Genomic DNA, 27891 nt, shown 5'->3' with positions numbered 1-27891 from the left:
GTGATCGTAGCGTACGGGTATGCGTGTGGTCTTTGGCCATTGAGCCAGTGGACCTAGGATAGATCTTGCCCTGTAGATGCTGGATTAAAAATACCAGAAATTAAACCGATACACAGTTGGGCATTTAGTGCTTTATTTGTGTGCGAAGATTACGTTAAGTAATAAAATACTGAATTTTAAAATAAAAGGATAAAAATAGAAGGCTCGCGTTTGGTTTACCGTTGAACTGGGACTGAAATGGGATGGCGTGATTGTTTTTACAGCCTTAGGAGGGTTTATTAATACACGTAACACAGCACACGTTCCCTCCTCCCCCACCCGGCTCTCCTACTCTGCAGTAAAACACAGATCTCGGTGCGGTCTCCACTGCGCAGCTGGTGCGGTGCTGGTGCGTATCTGTCTCACCGGCTTTGCCGCAGCGCTCCGGACTCCGTAGCGCTGTCTATCAAGCTGTCGCCGGAATAGTGATGCAGTAGCATATGAAAAAATTCACGTCGTTATTATTACTGCATACAACTGAGACGAAACTGCCGCAGAGTTCGAACGGTAAGGCCATTCATTCATGTATCACTTGTATATCACCTAGATCTGTCTTCGCCTAAAGAATTATGACCTTTTCATATTCAGTTTCAATGTCAGTGCTACCCTTCTTATAGTACGGTATTCATAGCATCTCTGTTATATAGATGCGGCGTACAAAACAATTGCTTAAATGTTGATGTCGAAGACGGTAATAGATGTTTTTCCTGCGATACTTTTTATTTTAGTCTGCACGGGAGAAAGTGATCACTAATGCGAGATGACTGAACCGAAAGCAACTGGCAGTTAAGGAGAGGATTACAAAAACCGTTAAAATGGGGTATAAGGTAAGCACGGTTTCCACATATTACATAAAACGAGCGGAGATTTATACATAAGACACTCCAAGTAATAAAACAGCAGATTTTTTCGTGTAAAGCGCTCCTTGCGATCTGACTCACGCAGTCCAGTATTAGATAACGTAAATTAAACCATTGGTTTGGTTATCTGAGAGCATGCACATCTCTTAGTAGGGGCGGGGCCCAGGGCGAGCCAACTTATTCTGGGGCCCAGTTGAGGCCAACATAAACCAAGTACTGGAGATCACTGTGCCTGCTGCTCCTCGGTCATTGTAAGACAGGTGCAGCTGTGATGAATAACTTTCTGGACTAGCTGGCGCCAAATGGCAGCTTGGCCACACAGATTATGTTGGCCTAGGTTATGTACGCGATTGATAGGATTTAAAGTGTATTTCCAGTGTATATTTTGTTGAGGTGTAATGTTCATCTATTTTGAAATTATTTATTAGTTCTATTAAAACCGCAAACAGAAACACAATTTGTAACAGCCAGAATTCAAAGCCAGTTCACCCGTGCATGTTTCTGGATAACAAAACTTAAGAGACGCTTATTTACACATCGTAAAAAAACATGTGTAAAACAAAAAAATATATATATAATATCATAATCACAATCAACTAAATCGCGCGTTCTTTATTACCCAGTATAACCGCATATCTGTACCGTTAAACAACCCTAAAACTTACCCCTACCATTTTTCAGCCCGGTCAGAATTTCCTGATAAAAACGTCTTAAATGCCATGGGGAGACTAACTTGCAGTCTATTTCTGCCTTGCTTCGGTCCTGCACACCTAATCAACTACTCTAACTCTCCCCAGTTCTTGTGTACTTCATTGAGAAACCTAAAATTTCCCAAATCGTGAATCTCATTATGCATATTTGACGTCTTCTCCGGCACCCGTTTACGTCATCTCCCGTTGCCGAAGACCAGTTCCAATACTTAAGAACAGAAGTACGGAGGAGAGTAAAAATCCCCGAATATCCTTCTTGCCCCGCCCCAAATATCAAAGATGCCTATTGGGAGACCGGTTTTGCGAAAACGTCAAGTACGATCTTTGAGTTCTTGGGATTGAGAAACATCCATATTTGGCTCGTTGTAACCTACCTTAGCCATCACCAACTCACAACCACAATTAGTACACATTTTCACGTGGAACTTATGCTTGTAAAATTAGTTCTGCCCGTGTCAATAAATGTATTCATTTCATATTGCATACAGAACCGAAAATGACGTACCGAATTATACGGAATTCGTACCGTTACAGCCCGATTATTTAATAAAAAATAACGTGCTCTGGTGAAATGTAGCTGCATGCAGCCAATGAAGAAAATGTATTTAATAACTTATTGTTTAGCCTATCAATATCTAGGCAAGTTTCCCCGTTTGAGCTGGGCCCACAGCAGAGTCTGGCTCGAAGCGGTCGCACGGGTTGCGCCGCCCTAAGAACGCGTCTGTGTGAGAGGTCAAGATAAGGCTTTTGAGATTGTGCGTCTTGAAGAAGAATTTATCTGGCTGGTGGAATAACAGCACACAGGCCTTACTTCTCCGATACATGGTAGGCTTACTTGACTTTATTTGTACAGCCGAATACATCTCTGAGTGATCGCCTTCTCCTAAAGGAAAACGTGTAATATTGTGTATTGTAAACATTCATCGCAACCTAGATAGTTTGTTTTTGAAGGGAGTCGCAAATTTGTGGCAGTTTTGTGAACAATCCGTCACGGAATCTGTGGGTGCATTACTTCTGGTGCTTCTGAAGCACAGGTAGCCCTTGTAATATGGAGCACCGCTTCAGCCAGGAATACTGTAAGAATCATGAAAGGCGGCTGTGTTGTCTGTCATGTAATGCCTATTAATATGAGGGTTGCAAATTTATACTGCTGATTTATACTTCAGGGTGTAGGCACCGCGGAGACTCGTAGCCTGACACGCATCTCCCCTAGAAATGTAAACACGGGCTATGGCGGTAGGATATGCAGTCACCCATGGTTTACATTTACATAGCATATATTTTATGCAGCATAAATCAGCCTTGAGGTTAGTTGTTGTATCCTTGAAGGACATACCAAACCTGAACTAAGATAAGATAAATTTAATTATTTAAAAAATGGAAATTTCGGTGTTAAAGCAGGAAATGCAAAAAATAAATAAGATAGAGGAATGTACGCAAGGGTCGCCAACTTATGCCAGCTGGCTGGGGTGAGATTTTTGTAAAATCTAAAAAATGTATGTAAAAGTTTTATTACCTTGTAAACTACCCAATGTTTTTGATGTAGTTAGGTTTAGGTTTATAATGGAATAATATAGTTTTGCTGTAAGATTTCTGAAAACACGAGTGTCATGTCAAATGTGTGAGAGTTGGAAACTGTTTACAGTAGTTTACAGTTCTTAGCATCCATCCATCCATCCATCCATCATCCATCTCCTGTAACTGCTTGTCCTATTCAGGGTCACCGGTGGTTCGTAGACTATCCAGGAGGCTACAGGCATAACTGTAAACCAAACGCATCTCTTCTGTGTATTATCATTTTATTTTAAAATTCAGTATTTTAATTCCTTAATGTAATCTTCGCACAAAACTGTAAAACTGTTCAAGATTATGCATTCAAGCGTACAATGATTCCCTTATTGCACATACACTGCATATAGTTACAAACGATTACTCCATGATATAATATAGTCATCAATATAATCTTTAATTCACTTTGGATAAAGGGTTACTGTACTTTACTTACTTACTGTACTTGTTTACTTTAGCCGAGGTGCTGGTGTTCCTGACATTCCAGTACTGAAAATACAGGTTGTAGAAGGCCATGCGTCACAAGACCACATTCAGATGCCTAAGTGTTATATGAGCATTCAGATGGAAGAAGCCTGAAGCCTCTTAACTGTCCTAATTATTCTAAATGTGCCTGAAAATGTACTTGATCCAAATCATCTGCATATATACATGGGTATAAACGTCTGTTTGGCAGAGCAAAATGAGCGGCAGGGAACCCCCTGGACAGGACAACGTCATCACAGGCCATCATTATGCATGTCCTGAATTATTTACCCCTAGCAAATGGTAGATGTATCCTAGAACTATAGGTAATAGAATGTACCTCTAGGACAGTAATAGTAGCGTGTTACCTGTCCTGTCATTGAACTGTGTGGAGATTCACCCTGATATAAAATGACTTTGTGTAGTAACCCAAAGTGATTTTTAAAAAGAAAAACATGGAAAATGTCTGTCCGTGTCTCTTAAACAAATATGTACCGATGCAAACTCATTTTCCGTACACCAACTCCCTCTATCCCTTTTTATCTTACTCTGACTTCCATTCGGGTTTATTTACTTCTCGTGACTGCATGCGGTGTGACAGATTCAGAGAAAGCCCGGTAAAAGCCCCCTCACCCACTTTAGCCAGAGGTGCTGGTGTTCCTGACATTCCACTACTGAAAATACAGGTTGTAGAAGGCCATGCGTCACAAGACCACATTCAGATGCCTTAGTGTTAAGTATTTTACGCCTGGCTGGATCTGGATGCCTGGAAACACTAACAATGAGCTGAGCTTCATTAACAGTCAGAGAAGGAGCTGGGTAGCTTTGGCTCACGTCCCCGCAGTAGGAGATGTACATGTGAGTTGTACCAACTAGGCTTGAGTGGTACCCAATTTCTCATACGGTCATACTTTCCAGGCATTTTACCACGGTATATGGTATTTTGACAGTATTTTCAAAAGCAGCACTTCTGATAAATTTGCCGAACGAGGTGCCTAATTATATCACCACCCCCAGCTCTGTGAATTTTATTGCTTAGATTTCAGAATACCTCAGTGTACTGTTACCTTAATAGCATCCAATCCTAGTACATCGTAAAAAAGTTGAGAAAACTTAAAATTTCAAGGCAACTTACTGTACTCGATTTTTGAGTTTTGAGGCCAATTCAAATACCTAAGTTTGTGCCAACTATCATTTGTTAATTTACCTTTTATATACTTAAAAACTTTAAATTGTGAGTTTTGTATACTGTAACAAACATTGTGCCAACTTAATATCTACTGTTGAGTATCTTTTATATGACTAAAAACTTCATAATTTAGTTGAATATACTGAGAATTACAAATAGCACCAGACATTTTTTAAATTTTACAAATCATTTTAATTACCCTTTAAACATGACGATATTTGTACTTGTGTTCTTTTGGGAACTCCATGTTCAAGGCATAGAGAAAACAAAATCCAAGCAAAGGCAGTGGGGAGGTCTGCAAGATCTTTGAAAACTATGCCTTCTTCTAACACAATGACAACGTTGATGACAGTGGACAGTGCGGTAGATCCATCATCATGTTCAAGAACAGTGAGGACACCATTGATCTCCCTCTCAATTATTCTTGTGTCCTGCTGAAACAAAAAGATTTGCCAAATTCTTTTTACCAATAGTTTATTTGCGGATCTAGTGTTTATCTTCATAATGAACGTACATAATGTGTATGCATAACTGAGGTAAAGACCCATATTGTACTCGCCAGGCATGTCAGGAATAGCTTTGCTGAATTTTCACGGACAAATATGGGTAGGCCTTCGAGAGATGTTCTTCTTCGATGCAGGACAATGTCAGATGTCTCGAAAAAGAAAAGGCAAAAAACAACGGGCCTTTAGTTACCAATAACAGCATTTCTCAAGTTGGCAGACTTTTTTTTACCGTGGTGTCTGCTGGCAAGTAGAACAACAACGTTTATTGTGCGGAGCGCGTTAGAATTAAAACACTTGCTACAAAAAACCTGCAGGCTCCCTCTGAACTACAGGGCTTTTAAACTATGCATGCAGTAGGGCTAAAATGACAATAAATGCCCTGGATTATTATTTTATGTCACACTCTGTTCTCCCCACTTCCATCCACTGAAGATGCACATTCTTAGCTTAATATAGCAAATGCATTCAACCACGGAAACAGAATAACAGATGAATATGTGGAACTTCAGAGACTGCCTGTATCACTAAATCAAATCAAATAAACATTTTGAATGAGGGGAAAAAAATGTTTGTTTAGGGTTTAGACAATGGGCTCCAGTACCGTTTGCCAGTGAAGGCTGACAGATGTGACAATGATTTTGTCCATCCCCCCCGCCATCAGTCCAGTCAGCAGAGTGTACTCTGTTACACTATAATTTAAGTGTCTCTGCTATGCTTAATACATAAGTTTATCTGTTCATCAAGCTTTTGCAGAAGGTTTTCCATGTTTTGCATAAAGGCTCCCTTCCTTGTCCGGTACAGTTTGAGCAGCTGAGGAGAGTACATGCCTAACGCAGCTCTAAAGGTCCCCACCAGGTCCTTAGTGGTGACACGGCGGAACTCTGCACAAATCCATAGAACAACAAAAGCAGACAAAACGAAAATATTAAAAAAAAAACATTTAATGATTTTTATATTTAATGATTTATTTAGAAAATCAGTTATTTTGTACCTGAAAAACCCATTCACATCAACCTAGTGATGATAAACAATCTAGCATATGTTGGCAGTTATGAAGGGAAATCTTTGATGTCATAAAACTATTAATAACACTATAGATAAAAAAAAAAAATTCCTTGCCAGTTCTTCAAGAAACAGAGTGGGCCGTCTCTCCTGGACTTCTAAGACCTTGGGCTCCACCTCCACAATTTCCTTTCTCCTAAGGGAGAATGTGAGGTCCATCTTCTGTCTTATGAGTTCCATGTCTTTCCCTTTCGTTTTCATTGCATCCACTAGGACACATCTTTGGTTTTCTAGTGTTTCATCATCATACTTTTCTGCATGTTCGGGGACATAGTTAATGTCACCTCTCTTAGGTTTCTTCAAGGAGAACCTACCCTCATTGCCATCTTCTTCCCTCCCTCTTCTCTTATTTACACTAACTTCATTAGAGCCAGCCTGACGCAGCTTTGATCTGTAGTTTCCGAGCTTGTACTTAATGCTTGTTGTCCAGCCGTCATATCCTGAGCCACTACCGGGCTCTCTAAGGCACAGGTGCTTGCTGAGAAGTTCAGAGGCTACAGATTCAATTTCATATTTCTCGGGGTTATGCCTTCAAGGCAAATATTTCTTGTGCCAGCTTGTCCAGAATTTCCATTTTCAAATCTCTTGTTACGCTTAAACCTGTCCCAGTTTTCTCCTGCCCATCGATGCCCTTACGGGGTTTTAACTGAACATCATAAGAGAAAGATGGAATTGTAAGTGGATCAGGCCACTGTGAGATGTTGCGCATGTAGGTCTGAATAAATGAAGATGAACTGTGTGAAGAGGCTTGAGAACTGATGCTGGCTGCATCAAGGGAGGGGATGGAGGAGGCATGTGATAGTGTTTGTGGTGGTGATGGCGTTTTATCATTATTCCAAAGGATGTGCAAGACAGCCCTTTCTGCAGGCAACTCGGCAATGTCCATCAGGTTACAAAATGCGTTACCGAAATGAGGGTCTTCATACTGTATAGAGAATTCACCTTCGAGGTCAAGCTTTTCCCGTAGTTCCTCTTCCAGCTGCTCTACAGATTCAGGGGTCCTAGTCAACTGGATGTTGCGGATGAGTTTGGGATTTGTGTTAACTCGCAGTAACAAAGCCTGTGAAGAAAAGAAAGAGATTAATTGTGCAGTTTTCAACTGAGCTCAAATATGCTGATTAATAATTGAAAGCCGTGTTACAATTCACAAGTATTCTACATAACATCAAATAGCAAACCATGGCACAAACCAGTACATTCAGTGCAGCAAGCACATCCTTGGAGTCACCATCAACTTTCCAGCTTCAGAGTACACAGCCAGTGGGTGGTAATCATTCATAGCCTCTGGATCCAGGATTTCAATATCTGTGGTGCTGCTGTTGACAAGCTGATAACATCTGTAATGTTCCATAACCCAAGATGAAAGCTTTGTAGTGACAAATGACACTTTCTCATAGTTTAACTGTTTTTTATTGAGTATTTTCATTAAATATTATTGGTTTTTTTGCAGTGTCAAGCTGAGTTTCGTTTGTCCTTACCTTACCTCTAGCCCTTGGGTTTATCCTAACCATAACCCTTAACCCCACCTAATAAAGTCAACTTCACACTTCTTAAAACAAATGAAACTTGACAACAGCCATAAACATTAATAACATTCACACACACTAAGACAGACACATATTCTCATACAGACAGACTAAAGTAGTAAATTATTTCATCACAAGGTAACACCTTGGATTAAAAACCTGTCCAAAGAGTCCATGGAATAGTAATGGGTGGTAACCACTGGTATTTATTGGTTGATGCAACGTGAGATAAAAGTTTGAACATGTCCCAAAATAAATCTTAAGAGAAAAGTTTAACAATATTACCTGTATATACAGTACCTGTATTGTGTACAATTAATTTCTTAAAATGCGATGCAATGACAAATTGAATCATGTATGCAGTCATATCCTTGCCACATGCAAAACTTTTAGCTATATCGGAGTCAGTGAACATGCTTCCGAATAGTTCCCCAATACCCTCATTCGAATTGTACGAATGACGGCTAACTGCGGAGTTCAGGCACCAGAGAACTTCAGCTCTGAGAGCCGACGTTGATGACAGTAAGCTCTGCGGTCTGTCTGCTGCAGCCACTGAGGTGCTAGTCGCACTAGGTTGCTGCTGAGGTGGTGTGATGTCAATGTTTGTGCTCGTAGCTGACCTTAAGTTTGCATTTGCCCCGGTCCGTGTAGCATCACCGAACAACGAAGTAGGGAAATGCTCCCCCCGCACGCGAATCCGCTGTTGACGACTGGCGGATTCCCGGTGAGATTTGATTGTGGTAACGCCATTCCAGGTTAGATTTAGTGTTTTTTTTTTTTTTGCATATACTGCAGAATGCTTTCAAGTCATTCCCCATGATCGGCTTAAGCCAGTCTTTAAATGACGGGTTATGAAGCCAATTTTTACTAAACTTTCGTTTCCCCATTTCACCACCAAGTGGCTATTAGGTAATTTCAGAGGCTCTGCTAAAATGAACACGTTAGATCACCCTGGCTCTACTGAGGTAAAAGGCGGAGAAATGGCATCCGCGTCACTCTGATAGGCTATTAATTCCGACTCAGGTCCTGCTAGCATGTATATTATATATTTTTAATTAGATGACGTTAAAACACGTAGAAAATGGGAAACTCGTAATATATTGAGCTGGATGTTGAAAAATTTACTACCAAGTCAAATTCCATTTAATACCTTTCAAGGGCCTTAATTTTCTCTGATTTCATGTACTGCCTTTTACTACTTTTTACTACCGCGTGGAAACCCTGTGTACAGTTCTTAATTGAAAATCTCTTGGTTCAACAGTTGCAATCTGATCTCGATCAATACAAAACCTGCAAAACTAGTCTACATTGAAAGACAAAAACGCCTGCAAGTCTGTGGGCTCCAAGGTTATCAGCACAGACACAAAATACTGTTCCTTTAACAAACACCCCATCCCTTTCCAGAGACTTTATATCCTTGATCAGTGGATAAAGAAATGCATCATACCCAGACACTTTAACATCAACACTCTTTCCAAGAACAGCTAGCTGAATTAAGGGCAGTGTAGAGCGAAATGTAGATGGTAAATTAAGCACAACCCAGCAGACAGCAATAATCTTATGAATTTTTCTAGATGTTCCCAAAGGATTACATACTTCAAAGTCATCAATGCTCAGACCTATAGAAATACTTGTCTCTTGCACTCCCAAAAGTTTATTGTTTTTGAAGTACTGACACCTCTTTGATTTTTTTGAAGGGACTGAAATTTTGAAAAGTGCAAAATATCATTAAGCTCAAAAACTGTTTTCTGTAAAGCACTTTTAGAAACATGCAAAACTGTTTGCATGCACAGAAAAAGAGCAGCAAGTTCAAGAGTCTCACTGTCTACATAGTCAACCTTTCCATTTTCACCTGAATGTTGGCTTGAGGGGGTGGCATGGTGGTGCAGTGGTTAGCACGGTTGCCTCACACCTCTGGGACCCAGGTTTGAGTCTCCGCCTGGGTTACATGTGTGTGGAGTTTGCATGTTCTCCCCATGTCATTGTGGGGTTTTCTCCGGCTAATTGGACTTGCATGTGTGAGTGAATGGTGTGGGCTGGCCCCCCATCCTGAGTTGTTCCCTGCCTCGTGCCCACTGCTTCCGGGAAGCACTTTGTAATGTCTCTACCTCAACAAATACATGTAAGGGCTGATCGGTGGCATTAGGGTCATTGGCAAGGGTTTCATTATCAGAATGCACTCTTAAACGAGTTCTAATCTCCTTTGAATTCTTATGATTTCCACTTTCTACTGTGTGAACTAAAGGTTTTTAGACTGTTAGTTTTAAAATCAGACAACACACAGCCTCTTGATTTTTTTAAATGATGTCCAATGAGAAAAAAATGTGCGCTCTGAACAAATTTCTCTAAATTCACATAAATCACAAAAAAAAGTTGATGTCTTGCCTTTGTTGAGTCCCGCAGTGTAATCTGGTGAGATGTGATTTTAAAGCAGCTGGTGTTGTGAAGGTACACACACAGACACTGTAGACACAGGGCCAATAAGCTCCTTTTACGTGCCGTAGTCGGTGATGCCTCAATAGGCCTTCTTGACTCAACCTGGCAAAACTGCAGAAGTGGCACTTCATACAGTACAACTGCAATGAGAATTAAGAGCCTTGTTATTCAAGACAGATTAGGAAAACCGCAGTAATGATAAAAACATTTGTCTGTCCATACTTATTCACACCACATTATTCTTTATAGTGTAAAAAGAGCAAAAATCCAATCCAATCCAATGTTTGTCATTGTTTTCATGACAAAAGGCTAGCCTGGGTGGTGAATATTTGTATATAAAATTTAATCAATCCATTGTGGCCACATTTATTGGCAGATGAATTGATGACTGAAATGATGCTAAATGCTCATGTTCATAAAGTATCTTTTAAACGGTTTTGCAATAAGTTACCCGTTTTGTGGAGAATCAAATTATTATTTAGGCACACATTCTATTATATTTTTATTTCTGTAAACACCTTTTCATTTTACATAACTACAGCAACAGGTATCTGATTATACTTTCTTCTTTGTAACTGCATTATTTGACTATAGAGGATGAGATTAGAAATTACATTTGAAAGTACAGCAACACATACAGCAGATATTTATACATTTTTCTAGTTTTCATTTAATTCTTCTGAAATAAAACGATGTAGACTGTAGATAATAATATATTTTACGTACACCCTCTAGTCTGAGTTCATCAGTTTTAGCAGGATACTTATTATTGTAATACGACTTCTCGTGAAACTACAGAACAGAGCTGCGCTCCGTAATCCTATATCTTCTGCAGTTATTACTGCTGCATGTACAATTGTAAGGACACATTTACGGTTGTAAAATGTAAAACGTGAACCAGCAGACGTCCGCAGCTGCGTTAGAGTTTAAACTTGGTTTAAACAATCGGTTCGCGAAACTGTACTTACAATATGCTCCTCAGACTCCGATTGTTTACCAGTTAAGCTAGATCAGGTATGCCGCTATCTATCCTGCAGCATGAGTTGGCATATCGAAAACACAATTGAGTAAATAAAATTAATATACATGTTATTACTGCAAAGGCATTTGCAATAATATTTAATGAAAAAAACCCTACCTTTTGGATGTCAATTTTAACTTGAGATGAGGTTGCTTGGAGAAAACTACCCACAGTATCGCTTCGAGACCCCGTTTAACCCATGAGCTGAAATGAGCATGCGCAATGTAGTTGACCTGCCTCCAACTGGGGTTTACCAATATATGATACAGTTTACAGTGCAAAGTAATATTTTTTGTTCACTGCAATAAAAAATCACAATAAGGTGAACAATTTCAAGTTTTCGTTTTTACAGTGTACCAACCAGCCAGGCCAAGATGGATCTGAGGTCTTCATGGCCAAATTCAGCCCTGATCAGATTCAACCAGCATAAAGATGCCTTTTTGCCTACTCGGACTGTTTGTGCCCCCCCCCCCCCCCCCCCCCCCCCCGTTTCTCCTGACCCACAAACCCGCTTAGTGCAGCTGGACCTCTCCCAGCCATGATTCTGAACAAGCGGCCTATTTTCCCCCAATGATATTTGAATGCAGAAGCAAATCACATTAGAAGACAGGCCTCAGGTTGCAGGTACGCCTAAATCCAGCATCTAAATTAGTCGCTAGTGAATATAAAAGAAAAATCTTCAGTGAAGAAACTCAGGATAACTGAGGAAGTGCTGCAATCCTTCATTTGAGCAGCACATGTTCCGATTCCTGCATTCCAGCATGTGTATTTTTTTCATATATTTTTTGTATATTGTTTCAATGTTACAGCGGAAGAGGTGCATCAATGCCTTTAGGAAGCTGAACAATAGGATGCTTCCGGTCCCGACAAGTTAAACCCCCGCTGTGCTCAGTCACTGTGCCTCCTGCTGAACCCCTAGCTCTACTGCCGTCTCTAAGCACTCTCTGCGACTGTGCAAGGTGCCACGATGCCTTAAAACAGCTACTATACTTCCCGAGTAATCCTACCTTATCTACACTCTCCCTGCTTTCCTTGTCCATGTCCACTAATAAGCTCACATCAGAGGATAGCTTAATAAAAGATAGACAGACGATGCCACCATCATTGGCATCATCCCTCATAATAATGAAGCTCTATATATGAACAGAACTAGTGTATTTTTTTGGGGTTCAGTGGTTAGCACTGTTGCCTTATGCAGCTGGAACCTTGGTTCAAGTTTCTAGCGTGTGTGTGTGCGTGTGTGTGTGTGTGTGGAGTTGGCGTATTCTCCCCATGTTGTTGTGGCTTTCTTCCAGTCTCCCCATACAGTGCAAGAACATGCTGAGGTTAATTTCAGTTCTCGAGTGGTGTGTGAGTGTGCCCTGCACTGGGTTGGTGCTCCATCCTGGGTTGTTCTCTGTCTAGTGTATTGGGCTCTTGACCTCCCTTGAATATGAATAGGATGAGTGTTTGCAGAAAACAAACAGGTGAATACTGTTTTTATTACATACACCGATCAACCATATCATTATGAGTGAAGTGAATAACGTTGATTGTCTTATAGAATGGCGCTTTACCTATATATTAGACAAGTGAACAGTCAGATCTTGACGTTGATATTTTGGAAGCAGGAAAAATGGGCGATCATATGCTTTGATAAGGGCCAAATTGTGATGGCTAGATGACTTGGTCAGAGCATCCCCAAAACAGCAAGTTCCCGATATGAAATCATCAATACCTACCAAAAATGGTCCAAAGAAGGCCAACCAGTGAACCACCAACAGGGTTATGGGTGCCCAAAGCTTACTGATGCATGTGAGGAGCAAAGGCTGATCTGTCTGGTTTGATCCCACAGGGGTGCGTCTTTAGCACAAATTGCTGAATATGTTAGTGGTGGCAATGATAGAAACATGTTAGAACATGCAGTGTGTCATGCCCGGCTCGTCTGCTCCTCGTGTGTGCCACGCCCCCTGCCTTCCCACGTGTATTTCCCTGATTGTACCCCGCTGTATCTGATTACTTTGATTAGTCTTGTCTGGTTTTAAGTCCTGGTCTTACCTGTTAGCATTGTCTGTCATTGATGTTTGTATGCGTGAGATGTTTCCCTGTCCACGCTTCCCAATTAAACTCCCGTTTTGCCCCGTTTTTACCTGTCCGCTTGCTCCTTGCACGCCTTGCCCGCACGATCGCCTGCCTGCTTGTACCCGATCGTGACACAGTGCAAGGTGGCCTGGTATGAAGAGTCATGTTACATCATCAGGGTTCTCACTCGCCTTGGAAAACCTGGAAAATAGTCAACCGATTTTCCAGTCATGGAAAACACATGGAAATTGAGAGAAAAAGTAAAATATCCTGGAAAATCTCGAAATATCCTGGAAAAATATTTCAGCAAACAAATAATATTGCCATGTGAAGTTTTGAATATGCGAGTGGAACAGGCTTGGTTTTGATATTAGGATATTAGTTATACAAAAATTGCTTTATAGTTTAATTAATAGTTAATAGTATGTTTAATTATTTGGTTAATCTGATGGAGAAACTACATTTCCCACTATGCCGCTCTGTCTTCTCTTATATTTTCCACCTGCGTCATTTCCTCTCAGCATTGTCTAGTTCGTGGGGAGAGATAAGAGCACAGGTGCGAGTTCTCTTAATAATCCATTGTTAATAAAGGCATATTGGATGTAGAAAATTAAAATAATGAACACAATGTACATTTCATACGCATTTACGCATATGTTGTAGGTGAATGGGAGAGTTGAGCTGTTTGGGAAATCGAAATGTAACTTTTGTTTAACTCCATCATGTATGTCCAGTTTCTTTTGTCTTTTGTATACATATGTACACAAAATTTTCCTCTGAACAGTGTCTAGTTCGCGGGAAGAGGTGAACGGGAGAGTTCAGCAGTTTGGGAAATCGAAATGTAACTGATTGTTTTGTTTAACTCCATCAGCTAATAAATGGACTATGCCGCATGTCCAACAGCAGCGGTTAAGCGGTTCTTCCGTCCTCCATACACACACCACCAATAAACTTCAACACAACGCAGAGAGAACTGAATAGACATTTTTGCCCTTTTATTAATCGGTCTCACCACACGGCGTGAGGTAGAGTGGGACCGGTTACATGAGCACTCACAATTGGTTGACTATTTTCCAGGTGTTTTATGACTAGTGGGAACCCTGACCATGTGGATGGCTAGGCGCGTGTGCGTTGTTCATCGAGGAAAAGAGGGCACCAGGATGCATTATGGGAAGACGGCAAGCCAACAGAGGCAGTGCGATGCTCTGGGTAATGTTCTGCTGGGAGACCTTTGGTCCTGTGATTCATGTGGATGTCACCTTAACATGTATGACCTACCTAAACATTGTTGCAGACCAACTACACTCCTTCATGACAAGGGTATCCCCCGATGGCAGTGACTACCTTCAGCAGGATAATGCTCCACACAAAACTACAATAGATGTTTAGGAATGCTTTGAGGAACATAAAAAAGAGTTTAAGGTGCTGATGTGACCTCCAAACTCCCCAGATTAGACATTTGTGGGAAGTGTGAACAAACAAGTTTGAACCATGGAGGCCCCAAATCTCAGCTTACAGGACTTAAAGGTCCTAATGCTAATGTCTTGGTGCCAGATACTACAGGACACTTTCAGAGGTCTTGTGGAGTCCATGCCTCGACGGGTCAGAGCTGTTTTGGCAGCATGACCGGGACCTACGTAACATTAGGGAGGTGGTTTTAATGTTATGGCTGATCGATGTACTTTGCATTTACTCATCCTTGCTGAGGATCTTGTATTTATTAAAGGTCTGCATTATGCCCTAATTGTTTGTTGCCTATTGTCATGGCGTCACCGATGTTATCAAGCTGTGCCACCGGAAATTTCCACCAGCATCGTTACAGTGGAAACTTGTCTATATATTAGGCTGCAAGTGTGATGCCGCAGGAACAGGCACATGCTGGTTGTGTTGCCAACCCCGCTGTTTTTCTCTTAAGCTTCCTTTGCACATTTAAGTTCCATAACTGCTCATCCAGCACAGGGTCACTGTGAACCTGGATCCTCTTCCAGGAAGCACACGGCGGGAGACTACCTGAAATGCCGTGACTTGAAGGACGAGGGACTCCAGGGCAGGCGTGTTGGCGAAACAGAAAGGGGTTTTAGTGAACTGACTGGGTAGGAAAGGTAAACAAACAGGATCACGGGGGATCGGAAACAGGAGGACTAGAACAAGGACGGGCACTGGCAGCACTGGAGGGGACACACATGCATGCAGAGTCACACATATTAGGAACAATTTAGAGTTTCCAGTTAACCAAAAATTGAAGTTGAGTTTTCTTTGCAGTAGTGAAGTAGTAAGACAGGCATTCCGTCCAGTTTGTCCCCCAGCCCCGTGCCCTGTGATGGATAAGTGGTTATGGCGAAGATAAGAATCCATGTTAATGGGTAGGACGTTTCCTCAAGGTTTACAGAACATTGTCACAGTGGCTGCATTATTTTTTCCTTGCAGATCTCCGGCGCAGCAATAGACCGTGTCAGCTTACTTTGGCGGATGCGTCGGCGGGCACGTCGGGGGGTGCTCTGCATGGCTGTCTTCTGCGTCGCTATGGGCCTCCTCTACGCCTTCTGTGCTGAGAACAGTGTTCCCGTAACAGACGCCATCTTCGGTGTGCGGGCCCGAACCCGTGCCCAGCCCCGCGCCCGCACCGTTGCCAAAGCACTGCGGTCGGCCGGCGCCAATGCCAAGTCCATATTTGTTGACCCTCTGAGCCTGCCTGGCATTGTTCCCCGAGACCCGCGCCGCCCTCTTCCTGTGCTCTCCCGCCTGCCTGCGTCCAATGGCACGGTAGCTGAGCCAGGGGTGGCCAGATCCCAGAGTGATGACAGGGGCTCCAGGTGGGGCCTCTCCTGGCTGCTTCCAGGGCCCCTAAAGAGGCTCCTGTATGGGAGGGAAAGGAAGCCTGGGACAGGTCGGTCTTGGGGTCCGGTAGACCCCGAACTCTTCGGGCCCCACAGCAAGTTGGGGGAGGTGTGGAATGACGAGATGTCCACTGCTTTGCTTGGAAAAAGACTGAAGCAAGTGGTGCAGAACTACCAGGTATGGAGGGGAGGCTCAGGACATTATTATATTTTACAGGCTTTATAATATGATTGCTCAGTCCATTCAGTTGAAAAAGTAACTTTGTGGGCCTGATCGGGAAGTTGTTGATGATAACCTATTTTCTAATACCTCCTCCCCCCACCTAGGCCATGAATAAGTATGGAGTAAAGTTTAAGGGCTCCACTTCAAGGGGCCGCAAGCTGAGTGGACCAGAGCTCTTATGCCAGCTGAAGGAGAGGATCAAGGTGACCACAATCACCCCAAACCTGAAGCCTTTTTCAGAGCTGCCCTGGAGCTCTGAGCTGCCCTCCCTACAACTGACCTCTGCCCTGGGACCGTTTGCGAGCTGTGCGGTCGTGTCATCAGCGGGTTCGCTGAGAAACTCAGGCCTGGGGAGAGAGATTGGTGAGAGAGCCACCCCATCACCTAACAATCTGCCTTCCTCACAGTATTAGTTGTGTGTGTAGATTCGTAAAAAACACTGAGAGTTTTTGTTATCAGCATCTGTTATCAAGCTGAAAGTGTAGGTTGGTGACCTACATAGATTCTGCTTCATCCGTTCGTGTCACACAACAAAGTGTGATGTGAGTGAAGACAGCAGATGACAGATATCCATATTCAGACAGTCCATTCCACTCCTGGCTCAGCCTTAGGCAGCAGAGGTTCTGCTTTCCCATCTGTTATAACCGAAAAGCACACCCTAGATCACGTAAACAACACAGGTAGGCGACAGCGGATGCCTTCCAGCATCATCACCTGCTTGTGTGTAAACAGAAGAGCCATTGCGAGATGCCACCGTCTGCTTCATCAGCCACGGAGGCCTCTGTGAAGATGACTCAGGGCTCGATGGCTCACATCTGGCAGCCGCCTCGCCGACAAGCAGTGCAGTTAATAAATGAAAACAGCTCAGAGCAGCGTCTCCCAATCCGGTCTTCAGGGACCAGCACACAGTCCACGATTTTGCTCTGTCCACTAGCAGCAGTGAGGGAGCAGATGGACCCTGTGTGGGTCCCAGATAACTGGGATGGGAAGCATTGCCTTATAGGGATCCCACACTGCTGAAGATACACAAATATATATTTGATAACTGTGACAAAAAACAATAGTTTAAACAATAGAGTAAAAGCGTCCATATGTTCCGTAATGGTGCGTCTTTCTGAGAGACACTGGTTTGAGTTTCCTGAGGTTATTAATTTCTTTCTTTATTTCTGCACCTTGTATTTTATGCCTCAGCTCACTAATAATTAACTGAATAGTTCTGGATTTCAGGTGTAAATCGGGAATGAGCAGAATGTACCATAAACCTTCAGGACCTGTAGAAGCGTGAGACGCTGTGGGGAATCTCACGCGTTCCTACCACCTTGCATTTTTGTTACTTTTCACCAACAACAATGCTAAGTTAGTTAAGAAAGGGCTTGCAAAATGTATTACTTCAATAGGGTGTGTTTTTGTAGAAGATGGTGACGGTACGTGACTGTCATTGACAGACTCCCATGATGCGGTGCTGAGGTTCAACGCCGCCCCCATTGCTGGCTATGAGAAGGACGTCGGCACCAAGACCACAGTTCGCCTTATAAACTCCCAGGTTCTCGTTGCTTGTGTCTGTAGCTCCGTCTGTCCCCCTGTTTAATCTAACTGGTCTTGTGATTCACACTGTGAAAAGAAGGTGTTTTGTTATTTTAAAGGACCTTATTATTGTGTTTGTGTAGGAGTAAAGCTGGAGAGGATTTGTAAGGCAGGTCCTCCTAGTGGTGAAATAAGGGCTGATTCACTGGTTTATTGCGACCATTTTAGATGGACATTATTTCTGCACTGTACAGGTGATGGCATCAGAAGATCACCGATTCCTATCCAGCTCCCTTTATAGTGCTGGGATCCTGGTGGGGTGGGACCCTGCTCCTTACTCGGCTAACTTGATGGAGGTAAGCAAGCCCAAGGTAACCTGGGAGGAGGTGCCACGGTGGGAATTTTAGCTGCACAAAAATGATTGGTTTGGAGAGATGACCAATGAGAATGTAAAGGAAGGGGTTCCAAGCAACTAGAGGAGGCAGTGCCAGGACATCTGATTGGTTGGTCTGACATGTAAGCAAAATCTGATGGGTTATCTCTCTGAACCAATCATTTTTCTTTCTTCATTACTGTGTAAGCTCCCATGAGCTCCCAAGTCGCCATATCAGCAGGCATCCTGTTTCTGAAACAGGGCTGCTGCTGGATATATTTGTTTGGGCCTTGTCGTTTGGATCGCTGAACTGTAAATCCCGGCATTTCTCTCCAAATTCCAGTGGTACAACAGAACAGACTACCCCATATTCCAGCAGTACCAGAAGTACCGCCGGCTGCATCCTCAGCAGCCTTTCTACATCATGCACCCGCAGGTTGAGTGGCAACTATGGGAGCGAATCCAAGACAATATGGCTGAGCCCATTCAGAAGAATCCACCCTCATCTGGCCTGCTAGGTATGTGTCTGCTTTTGTGTCTGCACACAGTAATGGCAGTTCCCGTTGTCTATAACATGCTTTCAAGTCAAACTAGAGTAATCAATAAAAAAAAAAAAAACACTAAGAAATTCTGATGTCTCTATAGGAGCAATTGTTAGACAGTGATTGGCTTGGTCTGAAAAGACTCGACCCGACCTTTGTGTGTCTCGTAGGAGAACAGGATGGGATATGAGAAGACAAAATTGTTATTGTACTTGCTGCTTGCACATTAACAATAAAGGCATTCTGTTCTGGATAGACAGATAGATTTTACCGTTCCCAAGCAGGAAAGACTGGGGAAAAAGACTAACACATGAACGGTGATGCAAATAAGATGCTGATTATTCCGTGCATGGTAGTACTAAGCCAGGCCAACGGTAGACACACAAATGTAGACAGTGATTTAGAATACTGTCCAGTTACTCTTGGCAGGATTGAATCTCTGCCTATTAGGTGAAGGCACTGCTTGGCAAATTAGGGCTGGATGGGCGGGTGGCTAAGGACACTGATCTGATGGATGCGTGCTGACAGACATGAGCCAATAGTGGTCATGATGGGAAATACCCTTTTTATTGTTCCCTTTTCTGAAATTGCCTCCAGGCTCTCTGTGTTTAGAGCTGTACGTTCTTGTGAAAATTTCACTTCCTTAGTTTTCTATGAATTTTTGAAACTGGTAAATCTGCAGAACTTTCTTTTGAGAAACATTCCCAGGCAAGGCTGTGACACATACCCTTTTTATTGTTCCCTTTTCTGAAATTGCCTCCAGGCTCTCTGTGTTTAGAGCTGTACGTTCTTGTGAAAATTTCACTTCCTTAGTTTTCTATGAATTTTTGAAACTGCTAAATCTGCAGAACTTTCTTTTGAGAAACATTCCCAGGCAAGGCTGTGACACAGGGCCAAATATCCTCCCTGATATGCTGACGCGTACATTGGTATTATTTCTGTCGATGTCTTACGAAAGGTATTCAAAAGCAGTGCCGATACTCTGAGGACTGGAGGAGTCTTTTTTTTTTGAGGAAGGCGTGGCTTGGAATTCTACCGGAAGACTATTGTGTAGAGGGTGAACAAAGAGGGTGGACTGGAGTGCTCTAATGTTGCTCATCATTCATCATCAACACACAGTTTCCGGGCCTCAGGCTGACAACAAACTGCTAACTCTGCTTAAGTGGGACAGGAGCATGCAGATCACTTCATCCTCTACCCCTATGTATGCCTGGTAGAAAAACTGCAGAGTGTCCACATAGTCCTTGGCTAGTGATCGGAGCTGTTTGAGTTGTACCCTTTAAGTTATACTGAGCTTCTCATGATTTGTGATGTTAAAGCTACTGAGCTGTAATGCTCAGTTGCCCTGGGATAACCCTTTTGAGGCCCTGGAACTATGTAGGATATGTTCCACTGCTCTGACACCTTTTGAAAAGGTCCATCAGTCTTCTATACCCACTTGTCATATGCAGGGTAGCACGGGTGCAGAGATATGAGTATAAGGCAGGGAATAACCCCGGATGGGGCGCCAACCCATCACAGGCACTCACACCATTCACACCTATAGACAATTTGGCAACTTCAATTCATCAGAGCATGTTTTTGGACTATGGGGGAGGGGGGGTGAACAACCAACAACTCCACACATATAGAGCTGGGGTCTTTGACTTACCCTAACACTAGACGCAGAGGTGTAAGGCAGCAGTGATAACTACCAGGCCACCTTGCCACCCCCCTACTGAAAATGTGTTGAAAAATTCCACACAGCCGACAAGCACATGCTTTGAGCACCCAGTAGACAAATCTCATATGAGCCCACATTGCCTGTGGGGAGTTTGTCTAGTTATAGACTTACCTGGTCAAGTGTAATATGCAGTCTCTGGAGGAAGAAGGCCTTGAGGTCTTGGAAGTGGTATGCTATGCGCAGGGTGGAGACAACGGGGTGTTGCGTATGAGGAAGGGATGAATTATGCTGCGCTGTATTTATCTTGCAGGTTGGAAGTCCGAGCTAAGAATGATATCAGACCTGAATTATCCGTGTTTCAGTGCAAAAAGTCGGAAAGCTATTTAGCAATGCTAGTTGTAAATGGGTTCATTGTTAGCTGTTGTTAGTAATAGCAGCTAATTACAACACATTATACCATATTTTGTGCATACAGACATCATAGCAACATGTCCACGGATAGCGGTTGGACAGTACTGTGTGAACGACCAGTTTAAGGCACAAATAAGACATAAGTGCTAATATAACTATCCTGAGGTGAATCCAGATTGCACATTTACACAGTACATACTGAATTTTGTTAGGTACCTACTACTTGCAGTATGTACTGTAGGTATGCATGAGAACAGTAAGCATGCACTATCTATAATTGCCATCTTGTACATTACTTGATATTTATTAATGATGTAGCTTAACCCCAATGAAAGTTAAAAGCTATTTTAAAAAAACAGTTTATTTCAACAAAAGAAATAAATATTTGAGTCAGCTTATGACAGCAGTTTTTTTCTACTTAAATTGCATTCACACGACACACATCTTCATCTCTGGTTGTGGCTCCAGCGGCCTTGTGGGATAGCATAATGTCCATCGGTTGCACACTTTGCAATTTCACAAAATGTCATCCAGGTATCGTTGGTGTACCCTCTCATCCATACTGAGCATTCAAACATACTGCTCACTTCACATACTATATTTTGCCTACTACATTGGAGTGCTGGGATATGTCAGCTTTAATTTCTGGTATGGTATGAATTATTCATATACTGTCAGAGGCGCAGCGACAGGACAGGCACGGCAGCCAATGGCCTGGGGCCCCGAGCTGGGAGGGGGGCCCCCGAGGGCGGCCAATCACATAGTACATTGCATCGACAATCTGCTTTATTTGTGTATTCTGTTGGTCTTTTATTTTGAATGCACTTCTGTTTATTAAATTCTCTTTGTTGATATTATTAATGTACACAGATATATTGGATATATTCCTTCCATGCTGGAGGAGGAAGAATTGGACAGCCCTACTGAGTTTTTTGCCTAGGGCTCCCAGAGTCCCTAGAATCACCTATGTATACTCCTATACCATAGCATAACTGAAACAACAACTGCAACACCTCAATAGGCACCAAATAATATAATATTGTTCGCTAGCAGAAGCACTATGGATCGCTGTGCGGAGTGTATTGAGAGGGGACCCCTGTTAACTGTACATACCCTTCCTAGTAAGAGAGAACTTTATAACACAACAATTTTCTGTATGTAATTGTTCGGCATTTTTGCAATTATAGCTACTGCTTCAATCGGTGCCTTAAAATTTTGGATTACATATAATATAATTAGGTCTGCAATTAAGTACATATCAGTGAAGCAAAAATCCCTAATAATATTGATACTTTGTTGTAATAATTATTAAAATCATGCCGGTTAAGCAAACATGCTGTTATCAAGCTAAATAATCAGAAATTATGTCTCTATGGAGCAAAATATATGGTTATAATCAATAAGACTAGTTGCTGTCTAGGTAAATGTGCATCGTTAATCTAACAAAACATGGCAATGAAACAATTCTTATCGAGTTAAGTACATGGCTATAATCAATAAACCGTTGCTGTTGAGCTGAATATACATTAATAATCTAATAAAACATGCTGATTATACGCTCAATCCAAACGTTAACAATTTTTTATAATAATTAATAAAACCATACCAAATACTGTGATGTACTATGAAACCACCTGATTTTTTAAAAATACTATTATGCAGATTTTTTTGGTCATACCGCCGAGCACAAACAAGTGTGTGATTCTGGATACACCCCCCTGCTCCGCTTGTGGTCTGTGATTTCCTTCATTCTACTCTGTGCTTGTCACTGTGCTCATTCCCACCCTCACTGAGCTTCTATTTTGGCTCTGCCTGCACACCCTTAATCTCTCACATCATGGTTCCTGCTTAGGAAGGCAGTGCAGTGCAGTGTTTTATGGGAACTGTGATGTCTACACAAATAGAGATATCATCTGAAATACAGCGGCTGAATCCATCAGTCTCCTTAATGCATGTCTTATGAAATGTATCCCAGTCCATCACATCTACGGTGCCTCTCATAGATTCCTTGGGTTCATTTATCCATACCTTTCGTTTTCTAGTTGGGGTTAGCAGGGATTAAATGTACCAAGCTGTCATCTGTTCTGTCCGAGGCAAAAGGGCAGTAAGCATCCTTGACCTTTGAGTAGCATAAGCCCAGTATCTCTGTCCTTCTCGTTGGACATTTATCACAGTGAGAGAAGACGGTTGAGGGAGATGTTATTAATTCCCGGCGATCACCATGATCCATAATAGTTGTTCTTTCTAGGAATGTTTACCAAGCGTTACAATTAAGGTATTGAAACGTTTAAAGTTCCTGATGTTCCCAGAACGTTATCGCACTACTAGAACTAAGACTAGTAACTTAAAAACAAGCGAATGGCTAGGAAGGCATTGGCGTACTTTGTGAGAAATTCACTGAAGATGCAGTGCATCGTCTTGCCTGCAGTAATGGCATTGGCGGGGGGGTGGGGATAGGGACACGCAGTGCGAACTGGTATGTGAAAAGTCCCATGGTTAGTAATATAGCCACAATCCATCGAATTAGACCATAATATCTCAGTCAAATACCTGGGCTTCTACAGTGAGGTGCCCTAGATTACGCCATCTGTTGTTGGCAAAAATAGCCACTTCCAGTCAATGCTTTTCACCGCTTTTTACTCTCATGCCTTTTAGCTTGGACAGTATGAAAGATGTCTAGTGCCATTGCAGGACTGGGAGCTTCACATCTCAGCCAAGTTTCTGTAAAGCCCATTCTGTGCTCCCCGTTGCTCCCGGTAACTGCTGAGAGCTCATGCATGTTGTTTGCCAGGGACCGTTCTTTGCCCAGTGATGAATGGCAGGCGTGTTTTGTGTCCTTTTCTCTTTCTCCAAAGTTTCACTATAATGCTCATTCCCCTACAGCATCATTTTAGCTTGACTGGAAAGTCAAACTGTAAATTGCCAGTCAGCTAAGGACATTAACCGTTACCTCAGTTCTAGCAACAATAACTATAAAAAGTAGTTTGAGGGCTAGAAAGACAGTAAAAACACTCTGACATTTGTAATCGGTGAAACCTTGTAGGACAAACCTAGATTACGTCATAAAAAGCAGAAACAGTTAAGCGGTCTGTCTTCTGATTATTTTTGCATTTCCTCCTTAAGGAACAATGCTGATGATGTCCATATGTGAGGTGGTGCACGTCTACGAGTTCCTGCCCTCGCAGCGCAAGACAGAGCTGTGCCACTACTACCAGCACTTCTACGACGCGGCGTGCACGCTCGGCGCGTACCACCCCCTGCTTTACGAAAAGAACCTGGTGAAGAGGATGAATCTGGGGTCAGATCAGGACATCTACAACCTCGGCCGGGTCACTCTTCCCGGGTTTAGCACCTTTAATTGCACACCTAGCACAGCCCACTGAGAAACCGGATTGTGTCGGTGGAGCGACACTGTAACTGAAGCTTTACTCATCTACAGTTTTCCTGGCTCCCTCACTGCCAGCCACGCAGAGTGACTCATGCTTTAGCCTGTGGACTTGGGAGGCCTCACTCCAACCCGTCAGATTTGCGGTGTAACAACACAAAGATGGTCACATTTGCCCGCGCTGCAGCGGCATCCTCTGTAACTGAATGAGGCATCACACAGCTCCATCCCGTCGCCCCCGCCGCCTGCTGACTGGTGTCCCTCCTCCATATGGGATGTGGGTCACATCACCTGGGGGCTTTCCAGCACTCCGCCCCCACCCTTCACAACAGCCTTTGCTTTTTATGAAACGTACATAGATTCCACACTGTGATAAACAGGCTTTAAAGCTTTGCTGCCATCCTCTGGATTCCTGGAATGCGTTCATTGTGTTTGTTTTTTTTAACATAATGCAACACCTGCTTGTTTTGAATATCTGGGGGACGGGGGTGGGGTGGAGCTGTCATAAATCAATTCCTATGCTAACATTACGGAAAGAAAGACTCCTTATGACGAGGTCCTGATTTAATGACACTCTTCAGTTGATTCTTACTGTCGAAATCAAGCACAGAAAATGACAGACGTCAGGAAGGTGTCTCCCAAATTAAACTTCAGACACCCCTCCCTCCATGACTTCACATCCCACAAGGTAACCAAGGATTTTTTTTGCAGAATAAACAAAGTGCATGTGAATTAATAAAGCCGCATAATGAGTGCCAAGTCTCTGAAATCCGAGAATTCTATCGGGCCACCTTGCGGGTGACAATGCAATGAAAAATGGAATGGAACGAGATCCCAGACACCTGACCACGTACATGGACTCTGGCCTTTTGTATTCAGGCCTGTACAATACAAAAACCTACGATGCAACACACAGTAACGTAACAGGTACATAGAAATGATGAATTGATGTTTGGCTCACAGCTACATGACAATGCACATATGGCAAAACATGTTATTTCTAAAACTTCGCATAATTACCCCAACTTGTTACATATCCAGAATCCTCCCTCCAACTGTTATAGCTGTGCTGCATTGAATCCTTGATATGAGCAAGGGCTATGTGGTCATGCTCTAAACTGGAAGTAGCTCGCTCCAAATCTAGAATTTAAACTGAGGCGTGAACCTTGTTCTAGGCTCAGTCTTGTATCCAGTGTTTGAGCTTCAGTGTTCATTTCAGTGAGGGGTGTAGGGTTCTGATATATGGGGCTGGGTTTGATCAGTGTTTTATTTCCAGATTTTGATTAGGGTTGCTGGCTTGCTGTGGGTGCATCTCAGTATGCACACTTGACCGTGCATGTGTTCTCATGTCCCCGTTTTATGTCATCTTCCATCGCCGAAGACCAGCTCCAAAACTCAAGGACAAAAGTTCAGATGATTATAAAAAATCCTCGAATGTCGTACTTGCCACTCCCTGGATATCAAGGATGCATCGTTTGCATCCTTGCCAAACGAAACCAGTCCTATAATTCATTGCGCCCCAAGTTGGTTCAGTTAGCAACACCAGTCCAGTGAAGTAATAAGTATGATCTTTGTGTTCTTGATATTGAGAAACGCCCTATGTGATTGTATGTTGTTTTAAGTTAGTTGATGTCTTGTCTCAGGTTTCATGTTTTTTTTTATTGGGTATCTGTATTGTATACTTGTTACTCTAGTAATTCCAAGTTCCCTAGCTGCTATGCTGTACAAATGGCATCTTGATTTAGGTTTGTTAGGATTGTCTTGTTATTCCAGTCTCATTTCCTGATCGGTGCATGCCGGCTTTTGTTGCTGGTTTACCCAGTGTGCCAGAGTTACACATCTAGTCAGCAGCCCTAAGTGTCATTGGTTACTCCTGTCCTGCAGGCTCCCACCGATTGGTCTCAGGGACCATGAGGCAGATAACCTGGAGCTGTGGATTCGCTGTCCAATTCAGGGTGCTCTGGGTTGCATTCTGAATAAACGTATTTTCACTTCAGCATTCTGAGTCCTGCTTGTGACACCAGCCCTGTATTCTTGTTGTATTCTTGTTGGGTAATAAATGTGAAAATCTATATATGCATATTTGTTTGCCTGCTTCACAAGAAAAATATATATTTTAATATTTTATTTAGTATTTTTATTAAGTATTCTGTTTGAGAAATGATCTGTTAAATTTCGTTTATTTTTTTATATGAAGTTGCACGTTGCATAACAATATAAAATTAAACCAAACTTGCAGGACCCCCCCCTGAAACAGGTTGTTCCTGAGATTTTGTAGTGTCTGCCTTGGTAATTGATTAAAATCCAAAAAAAAAAAAATAGTAACTTTATATCTTTCCTAACCAAAATTTCCAAGTGTCAGTTAAGAGCGTTAACAGCAGCGTGTTATGGAATCTGCTGAGGCCTTGATCAGTTCCCTTGAGAAGATGGCCATGGAACCCCCCCGCCCGCCCCCATGTCGATGAACCCTGCTGAAACCTGACATCCAAGGTCACTGTTGAGAGATCAGTCTTTGGGAATGAATGGTCTTAATGTATCCTGACGAGGAAGTATTGAACATGCCGTTTTATACCGGGGAAAAAGCTTGATAAGATGTTTATCTGAACCCTGATTTCTACAGTACAGATATTTTGTGAACTGTTTGACTTCTGTGGCAAACTGTGACTCATTCTCGTTTTTCTTTAGTGCACTTCCCAAATTTAAAGTTATTTGAAGTTATTTAAAGCTACTAAAGGATATTATTATGCATTTAGATACTCAAAGACTAATTTTTTAAATGAGTGCTGAATATTAAATGTGATTTTAATCTAATCTAGTGAATGTTGTGTCTGACAAACCCAAGGCAGTCTCCCACTTGTATGAGTCTTTCTTTATATCTCATTCATCCATTAGAATGAGAATCCTTGAAACAGCAGAGCACACTGAAAAACCTCTGGTTTCCTACAGTATTTTGGATGCCTTGCAAATGGCTGCCAATCCTGCCTTCCCTCGCCGCAAAGCAGGTGGGGTCTTGATCAAAATCTCAGCTTGAAATGTTGGCCGACTGACCGATCAATAGACGCCACCAGGACTGTATTTGAGATGCTGAACGTTAACTTAGACCTAACTGTCTCTTTGGCAGGAATTCATGACTATCCCCAGTACTGCCAAAATGGTTGATGCTAAAATGTTCAGTCGGCATTGACAGGGACGGATTAATGTGTAGGCAGCCCTAGGCTCGGAAACCCCAGGGCTCTGGCAGACATTATGTTCCTGCTCCACCTCAGGAATAAAGGAACAGTTAATGAAAACGGAAACACCTGAGTGTCGGCCTAGGGCCCCCCCCAGATAAATTAATCCGCCCCTGAGCATTGAGACAATGTAGTCTATTGTTTTTCTATTTTTTTTCTAAGTTTTATTGCTTTGAATATGTGTATTATAATTTCTGTAAAAGTACGTGGATCATAACTAAAGACTACTTCATGCAAAATAAAAAGATGAGTGCTTGCA

General features: G+C 42.5%; 1 protein-coding gene across 4 annotated transcripts; it reads left to right on the top strand.

The window, feature by feature from the left end:
- Nucleotides 1–284: 284 nt before the first annotated feature.
- Nucleotides 285–27891, top strand: st6gal1 (ST6 beta-galactosamide alpha-2,6-sialyltranferase 1). 4 transcript variants are annotated; one of them, XM_048984102.1, is made up of 8 exons: nucleotides 285–546; nucleotides 768–866; nucleotides 15872–16459; nucleotides 16609–16867; nucleotides 17950–18047; nucleotides 18283–18384; nucleotides 18745–18919; nucleotides 24141–27891. In XM_048984102.1, the coding sequence occupies exons 2-8, from the start codon at nucleotides 855–857 to the stop codon at nucleotides 24398–24400; spliced, it is 1494 nt and encodes a 497-aa protein (XP_048840059.1). In that variant the 5' UTR covers nucleotides 285–546; nucleotides 768–854; the 3' UTR covers nucleotides 24401–27891. The 4 variants fall into 4 exon arrangements, with proteins under 4 accessions (XP_048840059.1, XP_048840056.1, XP_048840060.1 ...); XM_048984099.1 differs by lacking the exon at nucleotides 285–546 and adding an exon at nucleotides 14522–14653; XM_048984100.1 differs by lacking the exons at nucleotides 285–546; nucleotides 768–866 and adding exons at nucleotides 2382–2434; nucleotides 14522–14653.

Source organism: Brienomyrus brachyistius, chromosome 18 (assembly GCF_023856365.1).
Source record: "Brienomyrus brachyistius isolate T26 chromosome 18, BBRACH_0.4, whole genome shotgun sequence".
In the NCBI taxonomy this organism is placed as follows: Eukaryota; Metazoa; Chordata; class Actinopteri; order Osteoglossiformes; family Mormyridae; genus Brienomyrus; species Brienomyrus brachyistius.
This window is presented reverse-complemented; position numbering and strand designations above follow the sequence as displayed.

Bases quoted from the DNA above. Each gene is read 5' to 3' on its own strand.
- st6gal1 (XM_048984099.1), top strand. From the start codon at position 14,612: ATGGGAAGACGGCAAGCCAACAGAGGCAGTGCGATGCTCTGG. The intron at 16,868-17,949 runs GTGAGAGAGCCA...TGTCATTGACAG, and splicing joins AGGCCTGGGGAGAGAGATTG to ACTCCCATGATGCGGTGCTG. The intron at 18,385-18,744 runs GTAAGCAAGCCC...TCCAAATTCCAG, and splicing joins ACTCGGCTAACTTGATGGAG to TGGTACAACAGAACAGACTA.